At 35.4% G+C, this 19,108-nt stretch overlaps 1 protein-coding gene across 1 annotated transcript in view; it reads right to left on the reverse strand.

The window, feature by feature from the left end:
* Positions 1-7,956: 7,956 nt before the first annotated feature.
* Icmt (isoprenylcysteine carboxylmethyltransferase ste14) overlaps positions 7,957-19,108 on the reverse strand; it is a 31,915-nt gene continuing 20,763 nt past the window's right edge. Inside the window, exons 4-5 of the mRNA XM_081736486.1 lie at positions 18,007-18,224; positions 7,957-13,826 (exon numbers count right to left, since the gene is read on the reverse strand). Coding sequence (XP_081592612.1) covers positions 13,644-13,826; positions 18,007-18,224 — 401 coding nt within the window. The 3' untranslated portion in view covers positions 7,957-13,643. The remainder of the gene's footprint in view (positions 13,827-18,006; positions 18,225-19,108) is intronic.

Raw genomic sequence — 19,108 nt, forward strand, 5'->3', positions numbered from 1 at the left:
ACCCGTTCCTCCGATATCTCCACACTCGCAACTATCTCACTCACCTTCACTTACCTGTCGTCCAACACGATATCATGCACTTTTTCGATTGTTTCCGGTGTGGTTGTAGTTTTCGGCTTTCCTTCACGTGGGTCATCTTCGAGGGATGTGCGACCACGTTTAAATTCACCTACCCACTTTTTAACAGTTGACATGGAATGAGCAGAGGCCCCGCAAACCTTTGTCAACTTCGGATGAATTTTTGTAGGGATTAATCCATCCAAAACGAAAAATTTGATTACCGCACGATATTCATGTTTATCCATTTTCACAACTAACACGCAAGAGGTCTAACTGCAACAATGCCTGCACACAAACTACTTGAGAGAACAAGTTGACATTTGTTATACGAACAACTGAAAAGCGCCCCTAGGCAAGAACAATAAAATTTTGCCGATTGGAGTGCCATCTCGGTCAGGCCGAGAACTTTTCACCCCGCCCTCGTATATGACTACCCAATCTTGTTTTCTCGTTTGCAAGTCTAATAAGTGTAAGTGACGACCCTTCACACGATTATTGCAGGTTTGTTACTGCAGTTAGTTTAAGCAAGATGGCGTGTGTCCAATTATGTTTTATTTTTATATTTTAAAGGCAGTTTAACTTATCATAGGTCTGTGTGATGCTCCAATTAAGAAACAATTCCTCAGATATAGTGAGAATGCAGGGCATGATGCTATACATACTAAACGCTCAAAGAACATGATTGCACTTAAAGGTTCAACAACCTACTGTCAATGTTCGTAGTTTAAGAGAGATTTCCCTAATCTAGGGAAATTTCATAGGTAAATTTAGCAAAAAGGGAAATTTTCAATAAAACGTGTAAAATCCAGGGAAATTCTCTAACTGACTGATTGACCAATATCAATGCTTAAAATGTTCTTTGTTCTTCAGAAATAAATCAATACAATAGCAATAGTTTGTGTGTGCTGAAAATAGCATAATGTGCGCCGATTGTTGGCTGGATGGGGTGCGCGGTGGCTCATCTCTGGTGTGTGGGGTTCCTGGTTCGATCTCCAGCCAAGTAAGCCTATGGTAAACAACATCGTGTCCGTGGATTTTCTCCAGGTACTTCCGTTTCCTCCCACTTTCTCATTCTTCTATTATCAATCATTTGCTTTAAATCATCGTCTCCCTTAGCCTAAAGGCATAATTGTGGGACGTTAAACTGAAAGATTTCATTTCATTTCATTTTGTTGGCTGGGTATATTTGTGTGCATACTTTTGTAAAAAAAAAAAAAAAAAAAAAAAAAAAAAAAAACAACGAAAAATGGAAGAAAACAAGCAAATGAACAATACAAATGGGTTTGTTAGTTCCTTTAATATAGTTAAATTAATTTCGTTACATAACTTCTGTCATAGGTATTGGACACTCAAAAAACTAGGAAAAATTTGATAAGAAGAGGGAAAACTTTGTGTCAATCGAGTGAAATTTTTCTTAAAGAAACCTACGAACATTGCCTACTGTGTGCTCAGGAGAACGTTACTTTGTCAGCGTTGTGACCGAGTAGTTCATAAAGTTGACAAATGAGACCTAAAAGAGTATGGTCCCAAAAGAAGAAGAGAATAAGCATGCTGAGTGGTTAATATTAGTGGCGAAATTGGACTTCACAAAGAAGGGCGATTTACGTATACTGTTCGACACAGTTCAGCAAAATATCAGAACGGGAAGATCTGGCGCTGGCTGATACCATGCATTTCTTAGAAAACATCCGGAATGACTTTGAGAAAAGCGTAAACAGTATCTAAAGCACGTGCCTGCTTTACAAAAATTGTGGTTATATATTGGTTTCAGGAACTGAAAGATTACATAAATAGTGTTAATTATAACGGTTTGTTGCAGTATTCAGAAAGAATTCTCAAAGCCAACGAGTCGATCTTTTAATTACGTGTTTCAAATGGAGTGGTTTTGAGACTCAAAAGATTGGACTCAGCTGAATTCAGTGCTGCAGCGTATTTTGCCAACTATGATAGGTTCCCATATGTGAAGCACCTAAAGATTTGGTAAATATTGTACCAGAAGAAAAAAACAAGGCATAGGATTATTTGATACAGGGTAAATCAAATTTAAGGTATTCTATCAATGTATTGATAACGTTTTGCTCTCTTGATTGAAGAAGAAAAATGTGAAGTCCTCTGCTTTTCCTTGGTGGTGGACACATAACTCGCGGTCTGAGAATAGCATTAGTTTGTATGCCCTATACGCCAATGCCAGCCACATATTGCCACTGGCCATACAGGGTCCTTGGCGAAAACATTGCAAACACACATTCAATGCATTCTCAGAATTCACGATGCGTTATTCCCTGATTTAGAAATTGATACTGCTGAACAGTACGAAGACTTCCAGCGCTCAACGTGTTTCGAAGCGACAACACGCGATGAAGATTTTCCAGTGAATTAATATGGCCCTACGAAATGAATAAACTTACGCCTATAATCATTGTAAGGGACCTTTGTGTCTATGGTACAAAGGTAAAATTATTATTGGCAATATTTTAAACTACACTCGTAGTTTCTCGTTCAACTTTATAAATTGCCTGTATACATTTAGTTATAGCTTGCACAATTGGTCAGTACATTTTAACTACTTCGGGCTATAATTACTGGAAGAGACTTTTGTGGTTATTGGTACATTTTTGCAATAATTTCCCATCAATTCCTAAAATTAGCTCCCCTCTTCTGTAACTTCTAGGTCCTGGTCGACTACTGGTATACGTAGTAATCGAACTTAGTTTTTGTGCAGTCGACAACTGTGCAATTTATCACATATATATTAAAATTTAAAATAAATTGTTTTAATAAATAACCTAATTCCGATTATTCCAGAGAGAGCACGGTGTACGATAATTAAGCATTAATATTGGTCAATCAGTCAGCTAGAGAATTTCCTTGGATTTTTCACGTTTTATCAAAAATTTCTCTTTTTGACTAATTTTCTATGAAATTTCCCTAGATTAGGGAAATTTCCCTCAAACTACGAACATTTACAGTAGGTTGCTGAATCTTTAAGCGCAATCATGTTCCTTGAGCGTCTAGTATGTAGAGCAGAGTTTCCCAACCGGTGTGCTGCGGCACACTGGTGTGCCGTGAATGGGCCGCTGATGTGCCGCGAGGAATTGAAACAAAATTATTAATTTTATAGTAATCAAATTGCAAAACGTAGGGAAAAATGCATATTTGTATTTCACATTACCATGAACCTTTACTATGAATCTACAATTTTAAGTTTCATACCAGGTTACTGTTCTGTATATTTCTAATGTTGAAAAAAAATGGTTATCATTGTTATAACCATTATTGCTTCTTTATTATTGCAGACTATTTAGTAACTTGAAAATTTAAAATATCCTTCAATCCTTTCGACAATATACCTACATTTGTGTTTTAAAAGTAAAAGAGATTTGTTTGTTCGTTCGTTATTAAGTGATCTTCCTTCTTAGTAAAAGGTTGGATACAGTTTTTAAAAAGAAAGCGTATTTTTAAAAACCTGAGTCCAATATTTCATTGCAATTGTTTTCTATTTTTAAATTAGAATGAAAAATAAGCATAATGATTTACCACGGGGAAAAACCAGTGATAAAGCTTTCTTCTCTGTAAGAAGATCAATAATCACAGAAAAAAGCACTTCGTTTTATATTTACAAATAATAATATCTATAAGTGTGCCGCGAGAATCCAAGTAACACCAGTAGTGTGCCGCAAGTTGAAAAAGGTTGGGAAACGCTGATGAAGAGCATCATGCACTGCATTTTCAATATATCTGAGGAATTGTTTCTTAATTGGAGCATCACACAGACCTATGATAAGTCAAACTACCTTTAAAATATAAAAATAAAACATAATTGGACACACGCCGTCTTGCGTAAACTAACTACAGTAGCAAACCTGCAATAATTCTGTAAAGGGTCGTCACTTACACTTATCAGACTTGCAAACGAGAAAACGAGATTTGGTAGTCATATACGAGGGCGGGGTGAAAAGTTCCCGGCCTGACCCAAAGATGGCACTCCAATCGGCAAAATTTTATTGTTCTTGCCTAGGGGCGCTTTTCAGTTGTTCGTATAACAAATATCAACTTGTTCTCTCAAGTAGTTTGTGTGCAGACATTGTTGCAGTTAGACGTCTTGCGTGTTAGTTGTGAAAATGGATAAACTTGAATATCGTGCGGTAATCAAATTTTTCATTTTGGATGGATTAACCCCTATGTTCCAGGCTGTTGCTGCCGTCAAGAGAAAGAAAATGGGGTTTCTCAAGGCATCCAAAATCTTCAATGTTTTGTTCACAGCCATATAAACTTGACAAAGGTGGTGACTTATGGATACAATGCATGCAATGTCTTAAATGGGCACACTAGCTATATGCAGGCACTGATTCAAAAACGTGGAAATCCTTTGTTTGTGATTATTGAAAGTAATTTAACTTTTTGGTAGATCCTACTACAGATGAGTAGAAGAACGTTTAGTTACAAATAAATCTACATTATTAGAAGGTAGCTTCTTTTGTTGAACAATGTTTAAGTACCAGAAAATCTGCATATTTAGAAAGTTGTCTGTTTGATAGAACAATGTTTAGTTAAGATAAGTCTACATATGCACATATTTAGAAAGTAGTCTATTTTATAGAACAATGTTTAGTTAAATCTACATGTTTTGCAATTTTACGTTTTATTTATACCATGTAATATAATCAAAATAATGCACAGTTTTCCTTAAATCCTTCTCATTTAATATCCGTCCGATATTAAGACCCCTTACTATCCGATATTGGGTAACCTTTTTCAGAACTGAGAAAAATGCCACTTTGTACCAAAGTATATATATATATATATATATATATATATATATATATATATATATATATATATATATATATATATATATATATATATCTTTTAATATTTCTTTATTGCTTCGAAACTTTCAAATTATAATCTACAAACAATAAAACATTCAGAAAAGGCTATATCAATGAAATATCTGTTGGTAAAGATTTTTTCAAACAGTATCCGATATTCGGCCTTTCCTATATTATACTGGTTGATTCCAAATATTCACGTTCGTCTCAAAAGAATAGAGTCATCAGAATATACGTCCACTTTTCAGTCCTTCTAAATCCGTTTAACAGTTGGTTGGATTGAAATTTAGCACCCGTTTCAGCACCGAGGGTACATAAGACGTGGACAACGTGAGATCCGAATCACACGAGCTTCTACTCAGAATCGAACCTGAGCCTCCCACGCCAAAGGAGCTACGCCAATCATATACCAGCGAAGGAACTCCGTTTATCATTTGGAAAGCATTTCCTGTAAGCTGTAATCTTTATTGTGTGCAAATAACCCTATTTGCATATTTTCCTTGAGTAGGCAACTGTGTGATTAATTAGATGCTTGTATCAACTGTTAGATGATTGAGGCGATTAGCTTATCTAAATCAGAAGTTGCTTCAGGCTGATGGCATCGCACAGTAGCTATGTCATCATCGTACGTGGTATGTTTAATGATAAACGTCTACATTAAATATTTACTATCCCCCTTTCTCCATCACTTCAAATGTTTCACAAAGATAGTGTTGTGTCCCATTCACAAACGAATCCAACATCTGTTTAATAATGTGGACACTAATGACGGTATTGCCACGAAGTTCGGAGCGGCCATGCCTCAATTGTAAGGAATATAGAATCATACGTAATATGTTCCGCTAGTGGCCACCATTTTTGCACAGAACCCGGCAAATTGTATTTTTTTTTTAACTTCTTTGCTAGCTAGGTCCGCTGTCGCTGCTTTAATTGCTTCATTTATGTTTGTTCGCTTTTCCTTTTAAGGTGTGATTTGTTTGCGTTTCATACCTTATTATTTTTTTTTTTTTGAAATGACGTGGTCACTAAACGACTGAATTTTAGTCATGCTAGAGGGTGATGTGTGAACGCCTAGACAGAATATCAAGAATGTTCGGATTTTTCCTTAGAAAGTATCTACAATCGTCGATAACACACCATTCTTTTCACTTGATCAATATTACTTTTTCGTAGACAATGGAAACGTAGATTTTTCCTTTTTTTTTTTTTAAAGCATGACAAGTGCTCTTGGCAACTCGGATTCCTCTAAAAGTCGACACAGTGACTTACTAGGAGACGTCAGTAGTCGATCTTTCACATTCTGCAGAACTTCCTTTGATATTTCTGGACGACCTCCTGTGTGCTCTTCCAATATTCTAGCTAACCTGATTGATCCATACCTGCAAACAATCATTACTAGAGTAAAGGCAGAAACGGATCTCATTCTGAGCCTTCATTGCTTCAGTTGTTTCTTTCACGATACTATTTTGGAGGCAGACTGCAGGGTCGCCCAAGTAAATAAAAAAAATAAATAAATAAATAAAAAGCCATTCGTTATCATAATCCCGCAAACAGTAAACGACTGCAGACGTTCTTAGTCTCAAAATGGTGCTTACTGCAATCTTTGATTGAGCAGCAGCGGAATCTATCATGGCAACTAGTCTGATGCGGATCTACGCGTGCATTCATACGTCGCTTCCATCCGAGCTAACATAAGTGGACATATTCTTCAAACAATATCAGTTAAATGGACGAACTGAAATCACCGATGCTGCCTCCACGTTTTCTCACAATTTATTGCGCAGTACAGTGTTAGAAAAATTCGATAACTTTGTTCTCACGTTACCAACTGCTGCTATAAGCACGCATTCTAATGTTTCCGCAGCGTTTTACCATTGATCATCACTTGTAAGCTCCTACCAATAGTCCACATGAATAAGTTATTTCTGTATTACTTCTTTTCGTGCGTTCTTCATTTTCTACTAATAAATAATAACTAATATTGCAATTTGAAAAAAAATAGTAAATATTGAGTTGGTGTAAATGAAATGCTCGCTCCAAGGTCGTCATTTTCAAAGGGCAATAATAATAATAATTGAAACTACAATATCTGGTTAATCAAAATAGTCGCGATCTGTAACCACACACTTTCCCATACCTCAAACAACGATTGGATCCCGTGGCGAAAGGAGTCTGTAATGCAAAGAAGGCTTCGATCGCCCGATCATTAGGAAAGGTCTTCCTTGCCAAGAAAATGGAGATGTTAGTCAGTGGGAAAGACGTCAGGACAATATGGTGGATGAGGAAGGGTTTCTTACTACTACTCAAGGAAAGTCTGCAACATCCTTAGAGCAATATGTGGGTGGGTGTGAATTGGGTGCAACATGAGAACACCATTCTGTTGACCGTTGCTCGCCGAGAAAGACATGCTTATTCACTCCCACTATACCAGCAACATATTTTGTGGGTGGAGAGGTGTTTAGGAAACCTCTTGACAGATCCCATCATTCTTCTGACCGTTTACTATCATCGTAGCATATAATTTATAGCATGCATATATATGTATAAACGCAACCACTGAAACTTTACCAGTAATTCCTTACACTACAGAGAACTGCACACCTCCAGACGGCAATTCTTGTTGGCTGATGTAAACTCAAATGGCACCCATTGAGTCCAACTTTTTAACCCTATCGATTGCACGCAGCCGCCGAACGATGTGTATGCCTAACTTCTTGACTTCCTGGGTACCCGAAGCTGTTTGCTGGAAGTGAACAGGGCTTGTGACGTTAATACGCATGATCTTAATCCATCTCTGGGATGTGTTGATTAACTTAGTTTTCCACCAGATATTACAGCAGGCATTTTATTCGCAACCTAATAGTAACCGGAAGATAGGGATTCGAATTTCCGCTAAGACAGCGGTACTATTTTCGTGTTATTCCATTACTCTGCGCCTATTCTTACTTACTGCATACTGTAATTTAAATAACTGCAGCCACACAACTAATTCATTTTATCATTAAAAAAAAAAAAAAAAAAAAAAAAAAAAAAAAAAAAAAAATCTGAAATGACTAAACATAGAGAAGCTTTTACTTTTATTGGTCCTCTTTGGTTAATCGTTAGCACCAAATTAAAATATACATCACCATTTCTTACAACTTTCAATTCCAGAGTTTTGATTTAAACAAATATAAACTCTAATTTCAACGAAGCACAAGTGATATATATGTGCTTTGTTAGGAACACATTATTCCACTAAAATCTAACAATTTAATTATTTATCTAGTACTCACATACACATATATACATACGTTCACAGCTATTAATAAATCTATTAGGCAAGATTTATTTCACTCGCTTTCTCCTAAAGATACAGTTTATGAAAAGTATACACATACTGTACACACAATATATATACACATTTCTATAATTATCAAAACAACAAATATTAATTCCTTTCTTGAGTACAATGATTTTATGTTTAACTTGTAAATGCAGAAAAAAAAGAACACTATACGTGGTCATTAGATCTTAAACCGTTAACATTTATTCTGTACATATATGCATTCGGTTTCAATAGAATTTAATATATGCAATAAACATTTAGCATCACACAATACAAATATGTAAGTTAGTGGTTTTGTTAGAAAGTTGTCTTAAGAGATACAATGCTTGCGGCAACGCTTGAATTCTTCCACTGGATCTGACAACTTAATGAGGAACCATGACATTAGATAAATGTTTATGTTGATAAAATTAGAAATTCATTCCTTCAGAATTGAGTGAAGTATTTTGGATTTATTACCATTCCCCTTACAATCAAGATGATGAGCAACACCTCGAATTCAAATTAGATTACAGCCCTAACTGCTAACCTAGTGACTAGAGGGATTGCCTTTGGTGCACAGAGTACTGGGTTCGATTCCTGGTTGAGATCCTTAACGCATTATGGTGGTTCGGATTTCACCTTAAACTGTAGGTTCACATTCTTATGGATACATTGCTGCTAAGAGGGACGCCAAACTCAATCCAACCAATCACAGTAAATTACAGATTAAATTCACTTTTCTCTTGTACTTTTTTTCTTTCTTCAAAAAATCTGCATAATCCTGCCGTATTTACAGCTAAATTATCAAAGTAATAGAAGTACGAAAAGCAAAACTCATTGGTCATTTACTTACTTAACACGATGCTTTGTCCTAAACATTTTTGAAGGCATGATATTAGGGAAAAAGACGAGAGAGCGACAAAGAACATCGTGCCTTAAAAATATGATCAAAGAGATGGGGTGTACTGCCTACAAGGAGATGAAGAGGACAGCTGAAAATAGGAAGCTGAGGCTTCAAAGACAAGGCTTGGCCTTTTGAAAGAAAATGATTAAAGCACTACTGCACTCAGGTCCACGACTTCTTTTTTTTCTTTCTTTCTAACTCTTTATACAATCTGTAGGAAAGTGCATCTCAACCCCATAAATGCAGATCAATTTGAGTAAGCAACGTAACTGAACGGAAAGCTGCATTTTCTCTACGACACAGAACCATACTCAAATTTGTTTTTTAGTTTCGAAACACGTGTAGAAGTGAAAAAGGCACTTGTGGTGGCGACTTACATTATACAAATTATTTAAATGGGAAAGTTGCTGGTAAGCAAGGGTAAGCACTAAAGTAATATTTAAAATTAATTATACATAATACACCCATACACACACTGACTTTTGAATAAAATTCCAACTCATAACGCAGCTTCATACTTCAACTCATCTTTTGAATTAATTTTCTAATTATATTTAATAGCCGGAAGACAGAATATCACATTTTAGACAGCAATTGATGGATATGCTTACACCATATTTCCATACTTGAAATAAAGGAATGAATAAATATATTAACGAAACTACATTAACATATGTGCTATATGTTTTCGTTTGCTTTTATTCTAAGCATAAAATGATATCTCCTCACTCACTAAAGAAAGTGAACATTCTATGTTAAAACATGACATACACTGGTCGTCATAAATTAAGCAACAAAGACAAAATGTACAATAAAAAAAAAAAATGACGAGAGAGGAGATGGTAAAAGGCAGAGAAAATGGATGTCATAATACATCGAGCACTGACGAATGATCGGGGAAAGATCGCGCTGAAGCAGTCACGATTATGCTGCCCTCACACTAGGCCTCTGTCCTTCGTAAAGGAACTAGGTACGGGCGAGGACTACATGAGCTCACGGAATTGTTGGTTGACATTGCGAGTAGAGTACAGAGGCAAGTCTAGTAGAGTGAAACAAGCGAATATGGCAACGAGGAATCGTTTGCCGGATGAAATACGCTGGCATGCCATCAGTAGATTGGAAGCAGGGCAGCATCAGCCCGACGTGGCCCGGTGACTCATTGTCGAACCAACAGTGGTCAGCGAGTTATGGAGCAAGTTCCAGGGAACGCAAAATGCTTCGAGAAGTTACAGTGGCGGTCGACCGCGTGATATCGCCCAGGGATGATCGATATATCCGTTTGACAAGTCGACGAAACAGGTCTGCAACAGCAACTGAAGTGCGTGTGGAGGCTGTTGCTGCCACTGGACGTCCTCTATCAATGAGTACAGTACGAATTCGACTTCACGAAGGTGGGTTGTCTGCCAGAAGACCAGTGGTGTGTACCCTTTACCCGGTGTCGTAAGAGGTAGCGATTAAATTGGACAAGAGCGCATGTGAATTGGACCCAGTAGCAATGGCAGTCAGTTATCTTTACTGATGAGACTAGATATTCTCAGGACAGTGATTCTCGACGCAGATTGGTCTGGCGAGAAACAGGAACCTGTTACCATCCATCCAATATTTTTGAAAGGGATAAATATAGTGGTGCACCTTTGCTTGTGTGGGGTGGCATCTCGCTTGGAAGACACTGATCTGTATGTTCTCATGTGTGGCACAATGACAGCTCAGCGCTATAGGGATGATGTTCTAGATCGTCACGTTCTACCCTTCGCATGTGCTAGAGGTCAGGGATTCATTCTACAGGACGATAATGCTCGTCCCCATAGAGCACAACTGGTCGATTACTACTTGGAGCAACACCATATTCAACGAATGGAGTGGCCATCGAAGCCCCCGGACCTTAACCCGATCGAATACATGTTGGATGTTCTAGGGCGGCGCATTGCAAGCCTTGTACCCCCTCCACGAACTCTCCAAAATATTCGACGGGCTCTTCGTCAACAATGGCCCCAGATACCAAATAAGCTGGTACACACAGTTATTTCCAACATGAGGCGACGTTGTGAATCCTGTATTGTTATGCGCCGTGATCATATCCCTTATTAGTGTCAGCAAACCATCCTTTTGCAGCTTCAGTGTTTCCCAGTTTCAGTGCCACCCACGTCCAGCATCACTTTTTTCTCCACGAGGGTACTTTCATTTGGTAGTTTTCCTTGCTCTATGGCGTAAAATAAACGCTTCTTTAATTACAATAACAGTTTGTCCACCAGCTTTTGTTTACTTTCCTTATACACTTGGGTATCCATTTGTTGCTTAATTTATGGCGGCCAGTGCATAAGATAACGAAATACAGAGTTTCATTGCTAGAAATTACATATTCGCTATTTGCTTTGTTCTACAGCACAAATAACAATTCTGTTCGAAAAGAAAAAAGAAGAAAAGATATATTGGAAAGCTGAGAGATGAAAGCATTATTTAAGATTAGTTATTTCAGAAAACGTATTTATTTTGAATATATCATTTGAAAGAACTGAAAAATGAAATCCGGAGCTAAATGAACCTTAGTATTGAAGTAAAATTATGAAGCCACGGTGGTGTAGTTGGTAAAATGCCTACCAACCAACTAGCCGGCCAGGTTCAATCTCCGATGGGGGCGAGAAATTTCTCTCATTCTACCTTTGTTTGAATTCGGCACAGGGGATCACCCAGCATTTGTGAAATGGGTATCTGGTGGGTAAAGGTGGCAACAGAATGGGGTTGACTACATCACCTTCAGTGTATGCCGCAGTCTAGAAAGTATCGAGTTACCTCCAAATAGGCATTGGACCACATATGGCCGTACCGCGAATACAGGGCACCCTTTACCTTAATATTAACTGATAGGATATCCGCTCAGTATACACACTAGAATTACTGTCCTTGCTTTAATGCATTCACTATCTGGAAACAACCTCTCTTTTCTAAACTGACTAAAAATTCAACCACATTTCTCTGAAAATTACTGGTGTTATCGTTGTCATATATACAAAACATGTACAACAAATACAAACAGCCTATCGTCTTCACTTATACTACCAAAACGAATAAGTTATTTCTTAGCAAAGTAATAGTATCAAGTTTGTCAGTTTCACAGTATTCGAAAAAGTTCTCGTATACTTAAATAAAAACATGGCAAATGCAGAAAGAGATCTAACTAAAAAAAAACTGACAACAAAGAGTGAGAAATTTGTAAATAATAATAATAATAACACTTTTCCTTAATTCTTTTAACACGCACCTCTAAAAAGGATTGATTACCTTATTATCTATGTTGCTTTCAGAATAAGGCAACTGTGCCTTACTATTAATTTGCCGTACTCATCTATTCGGAAAACTAGAAATCGGAAATTTCACCACGTTACGACTAAGAATTTACATCTTACAACAAATTTAACAGCAATATCTTTTTGAATTGTACATTTTTATGAAGTTACACAGTCAAACTTCGACATTATGCAAGAAACATCGATCTTTAATCGAACTAAACAATATTAAAAAGCTATTGAACTGAAAGACACTCATAGTATTACATATGTTTACAAACCAAATTTTTCTCTAAATGTTTCTCTTACAACTTTAGAAAACACATTGTAAGCTAGGTTTAAAATAAAGGAATGACGAATTTAATTCTTTGTTTGGTATAATTCAACACTGCTAATTACAAAAGAATGAACTCCTAAGTTTAGTCCTTAGAGCAGCAGAAATGAAATAATACTGATATTAGTTTTGACAAATGTAGCAACATTTTTATGTTTCAATGATGGAATCTATTCATAAGTAGTAACCATTTTATTTGTTTCAATGATGGAACATTCTCATAATTCTCTTAATGTTTACTTGTTATTAGTAATGCTCCAAATACAGCTGAAAAGCCATTTTACATCACCAATTAAAGATGAAGGACTTTTAGGGGGGAAAGGAAAAGCGCAGATCAGTAAGAGTAAACTTTGGAAGTACCAATTATCATAGTGGCATTTACCTAGTGAAATTGATGAAAATCCTACGTCAGACGGCGATTCACATCCGGAACCTTTAGATCACGAAGTAAAAAGTTAATCACTCGCCTACACCCCTAGGTAATATTACAGTTCTTTTTCTTTTTTCGCCGCTGCCTGTGTTCATTCTTTGAAAATTACCAGTATACATACAAATTAACGCAAGCTGGATAATCAATTATTTTTGAAAAGCAACTGTACTTAATAGTACAATTTTGTACACAAAATATAAAATTTATTGTATTTAAAGCGTATCAAATACTTATCACATAAAACTGCTGAGATTACAGTTTACACTTCGTAAAATATACTTTAATGAATATCACGTAAATTACCTAGAAACATCGTTTAGCATTTCACACAGTACATCATACAAAATGTAACGTAATACATACGACAGTTATTGCTACTTTTTTTTGAAAATTATGAAACTGCACGGCATTCACAGCATGTGCAGCCATCGAGAGGAAACTACATCGAACAAATTCATGAACGTACGTTTACAATCTGAAAACAGCAATCTACAACTCGATTCTGTAACCTTCAATGAAGGGAAGTCCTGTTTTCACTTTCTTTTGATAGTGGTAATAGTCCTCACCGAAGAAGTTCAGAAGAGCTATTTCTTCAACCATTACGCGTTCATAGAAAAACCTCCATGCTGCGATGGTATAGGCTACTATACAAAAGGGATTCAGGAGAACAATCTGAAAAATAAATGAAATAAAATCTTTAACATCTGAATGGACAAAAATGTAAACTGGTTTCTAGAAAAACTGAAAAATCAACATTTCGTTGTTTTTTTTTTTAACAAACCCGAAAAACCGGTTTGATTTTCACCGAAACCGCTTCCTCTAAATGAGTTTCACGTTTTATTGATAGCAGTGTGAATTTCGCCGAAGCCGATATCTACTCCTGTAGTACTCAATTCCAAACAATTTAACAAAGAAGAAAGAAAAGTTTCGAATGAAAACCAAACTGGTTTTTGATAGAAGATCGAACCGGATTTTAATCTTCAAAAACTGGTTTTGTGTTTTTTCTAACTTCCGAAAAACCTCTTTTTGTGCCCATCACTAGTTTAATATCTTGTGGTTAAAGGAGACGGGTGATAAAATGGATATGAATGATGGCAACAGAGTTCGTATATTGAAGATGGTGAAAAAAAAAAAAAAAAAAAAAAAACTCATGGATACAATTTTGTCCACCACAAGTTGACATGACATGAAATCGAACATTATCCTTCTCAACTGAGCTGCTCTTTATTATCATATTCAGTTCCACCGCCACATCATAAAAAAAAAAAAAATAAATAAATAAATAAAATAAAATAAAAAATTAAAATAAAATGATAATAAAATAAAGTAAATAGATATCTGTTTACAAATGGTCCTTTTATGCGTAGCTTTGGTGCACAGGGTTCTGGGTTGAATTTCCGGTGGGAGAATTCCAACTTAAGATCAGTGTAAAAACTCAAATATCGCTGACAGATGGTAGCTCGTTCTTCCTATCTTTGCAATGTGTTTTGTATGGAGCGACAGTTCAAAATAATCCAATCGAATTCAAGAGATCAATATTTCAACTTGGCCCAAAAAGTGAATTGAGTCATTAATCAAAGGATAGTGCACTTTTAAATATTTCTCTTTTATTGATTCTAGAGTGCATATAATATTACTCTTTAGAAGCATGATGCTAATAATGGAACTCCCTCAATACAAAAAAGTAACAAAAAATAAAAATAAGATAAAATGCACAGATATTTCTTTGATTAGTCACTCAATTTGCTTTTGGGCAAAGTTTAAATATTACTCTCTTGGATCCGATTGGATTATTTTGAACATTATCACGCCATAAACAAACAAACAAAAAAGTAGTATCATCAATTGGAGATAGTCGAGCATTTTCACTCATCTTAACAAGGTTCACGTGAAATTCTGGTATTAATTTCCCTGAATTTTCATGACTGAGTAAGTAAATTTTCCCTGACACGTAGCATTATCATTTCTGATTAGATTTTAAAAAAAATCTTTTAATCGGTCTCCACTATCCCCATAGCTGTCTAAAGCTCTCCTTTCTTATTTTTCAAATACAGTATACGCTTACTTTTTTACTGTAATTACTTATTATGCGTCAAACTTTCTACGTTTGAAATACAATAAAATACTAATACCAAATAATTATTAGACACTAACTAAAGATTTAATATCTCAGCATTCTGAACCCATTCATAAACAAGTAAATACATTATATTTTACTTATCTCTTTAATTCCCTAAAACCAACAAACCTCTTTTTTTTCTTTCTTTCGTAGCATTACAATTTTTGATTTAATTTGTTCTTTTTCTTTCAAAACTTGAAGTGTTAACACCTTCCGGCTTCTTTATTTCTAAAGATAATTTTATTTTTTCAGTTTTTTTTTTTTTTCATCATCTTTTCGAATCTCTCTTTACTCTCTGAGGCGACTGCTAGCACGACTATATCATTCATAGCAGAATTTTGTGTACCCTATTTATAGGCCAAGTAGGTGATCAATAACAGCACGAAATCAATAAATATTTTCTAGTCATGTTCCTTCCACTCAAGGTCTGAACGTGTTTCACTGTTGCTAGTATCTCTAGTGTTAACAGTGTGGCGAATAGGGACTGGAGGCACAATTTTTTAACTAAAGAGGTTTGAAGACTTTCATTTGGGCAAGTCAATACATATATTTCGAAAATGGGTGTGTATTTCGAAAATGGGGACACGGTGCCTCAGTGGTACAGCGCTTACCTCTGGAACGTGGGATCTGGTTCGATCCCCGGCCAAGTAAGTTTGTGGTGGACAACATCGTGTGCGTGGGTTTTCTAGGCTTAATCCTGTTTCCTCTAAAATTTCTTTCCACTAATTATTCCATCGTCATTCACTTGCCTTAATCATTCGTCTCCCTCAGCCTAAAGGACATAATCGTGGGACGTTAAACTGAAAGATTTTTCCGAACCAAATATTGACATCAAAGCAGTGAAATCATTAAAAATGCAAAGTCATCAACGCGAGAAAAGAGAAGTGTAAGTTCTTTTTCATATTACTTGATCATGGAAATTTTACACTTTCTTTCCACAATCTCGAAACCAGTATTCTTCAGTTTCTTTTTGGGATATTCAAAGTTTTGTATCTGATCACGCAACTCACTCTGACTCACTGAATGTAATTCCTCCAAGCACAAGAGAACCTACTTTATACATTTAAAATTGTCTGGATCTATTTATAAGTTCGATTTCTCTAGTATAGAGAGTTTTTCAGAATTTGGGATAGGAAGAATTAATTGCTGACGGTAGCCCAAGAAGAGCGACGGCATGGTCAGAAACATCTGTCAAACACAAATAGAAGTCGAACACATGAGTCTTTTAAACCCAGCCAAATCAAAAGGAATAGAAAACTGTATTGTTTTTCTTTTGCCATGCAGACATAACGTATAAGAGATTGCATAAGACAACCAACATATGTATAATGTTTAGTCCCAGCATTACAAGCGAAATAAATGTATATGCTTATTACAAATAATTAGCTTTAGTAATAATGGCGCCAATTGTTCTCTACGATTTTCATGTAAATTTTCCATAATGTTTCAAAATATATTATTCACCCTCCTTAGACACAGTGTATATGAATACCTGATTGTAGAGAGAATGCCACTGTAGTTGCTATCCACAAGTATTATGTTTACTTATTTCCTACGGCACACCACGACATCAGCATGTAACAACAGAGAAGATAATATACGAAACACTGCTGCCACTTATTGAGCACTTATCAATGTTGCCAATAATAAAATAAAACGTCCGTACTACATGGTTCATACAAGTCTTTAAATTAGTTTGTAATTAGTTAGATGTTAGTACGTGTTGTTTCGATTAGTTTATTACATGCTAATAGTTGTCGTTCTTTAGCTGTCAGAAGCGTCATGTACAGATTAGTTTCATTATTTCTCTTTAACTTAAGTTAAGTTAGGTTAATGGTATGTGTCCGGTACAAACGTAAGTAATAGTTATAAACATAGTCAGTGTGCAAAGTAGCTTTAAGTATAGCGAACACATACAAGACGTAGACAACACTTCATTAATGTAATATATTTATTTATTACAAATCATTAGCATAATTTATTAGCGTAGAGCATCTAGTTTATTTATGTCATAAAAGCCTCTATTGACTGACTATGTAAGCACCCTTCAGCTCCTGCATACGATAAGTTACTACCAATGGCTAACATGTTACCTGAAACCTATAGTGATATCGCTTGAACATCCGTAAATGATACATATATTTCCATAAAAAATATCTTATGATAAGAAATTAATTATTAACTGTAGCATGTAGTTCAAGACTGTTTCAAAATATGGAAGACTTTGAGCTTCATTTTTACGAAGTTTTTAACTCGTTATTTACTAGCATTTATAATTCACAATGATAAGTATCAAGTCTGTCAACTTTTGATAATTAAATTTGTTCTGAATAAATGACAATATAGATATCACTAGGCTACTTAAAACTATAAGTTCTGTAACTTGATAATGGGTTTCATAAAAATTACGAACACAAACTTCTATTTCCATTTAAAAACAAGCGAAGACAGCATGAGTATCTTCTTCTTATTTTTGTAAACAATACGTTCAATTTTCCATTCGAAACATAAAACAGCTCAATGATATTATAAGTTACTAGATAGATAATTGCACACCAAGATAAATTAAAATGTAAACACAAATTTAAATGATTAAAATCGAACACTGTATGAATGAAACATTTTACAAAATTATTTTGTAACGTTCACATTACAAACTATACCGCATAATGTACCCAAGTCACACTTCCTTTATCATGCATCTCTAATCCTCAACAGTAATAAGGTAATTACCTGCGTTCCTATGCTCCAATAAAACCAACCAACGTAACTTGGATGCCTCCACAATCGGTATATTCCGTGAGTAACTAACATATGTCCTTCTTCTCTAACACTCTGAACAACATGATTAAAATTCGTTTTAGCAGTAAACATTGCTAACTTTCGTATAACTTCACCAGCACAACAAAGAACCACTCCAATGAGACTGACATACCACATTTCTTTTAAAACTGTAAGAAAAAATATAGTATCTTCAACTAGTATATCTCAGATTAAACACATAAATGATAATAACTTAATTTAATTTATAATTATATCTGTGTTGAAAATAGATAGAAGCCCAGTATAATACTGTACGTTGAAAAAAAAAAAAAAACTAATGGAAGATTAAGTTAGTACAGATAGTGATGCTATTCAGCCGGTTCGCTAGAACCGGTTGTTAAAATATTTCGAGTTCGCAGAACAGTTTGTTAACCAGGAACAAGTAAATTTTAGTTTAACTATCTTCGTTTTTAGAAATTCTTACAGGGTTAAATATATGATCTCTCAGAACAAGGTATAAGCGTTTTTTTCTTAATCTCAGATGCTCAGATATCAAAAATAAGAACTCGGATTACATGAGTGTAGTGGGGAGGGTTATTTATATTTGAAACGCATACATACCATTATCAACAATTGTCGATCCATTTCTGGATGTAGGTCTTTCCAAGTTTTTGACAACCATCTATCTTGGATAATTCGCTAGCAAGATATTCGCAGTACTACCTAATTTTGTCAAACCACCCTGTGTGGGTCTCTATTTGTCACTTATAGTATCCAGTAAAAAAAAAAAAAAAAAAAAAAAAAAAATCGCTTTTGCCTACCTTGCATGGTTTGTTTCCTAAGAGAGTTAAATCTATTTACTATCTCTCTCTCTCTCTCTCAGAGCCGGTATACAGAACTGGTTGTTAAAAAATTAGAATAACACCACTGAGTACATAGTAGAAATAGAATACACTGTTCACTACACAAACATTCAAAAATTCACATTTACATTAGAAACAGATACAATACAGAGATACAAATAGCATATAAGTGACAGACATTCATTTAGTAAATATCTTAAAATCTACAG

The sequence above is a fragment of the Thermobia domestica genome, chromosome 13 (genome assembly GCF_964235325.1).
Source record: "Thermobia domestica chromosome 13, izTheDome1.hap1.1, whole genome shotgun sequence".
Lineage (NCBI taxonomy): Eukaryota > Metazoa > Arthropoda > Insecta > Zygentoma > Lepismatidae > Thermobia > Thermobia domestica.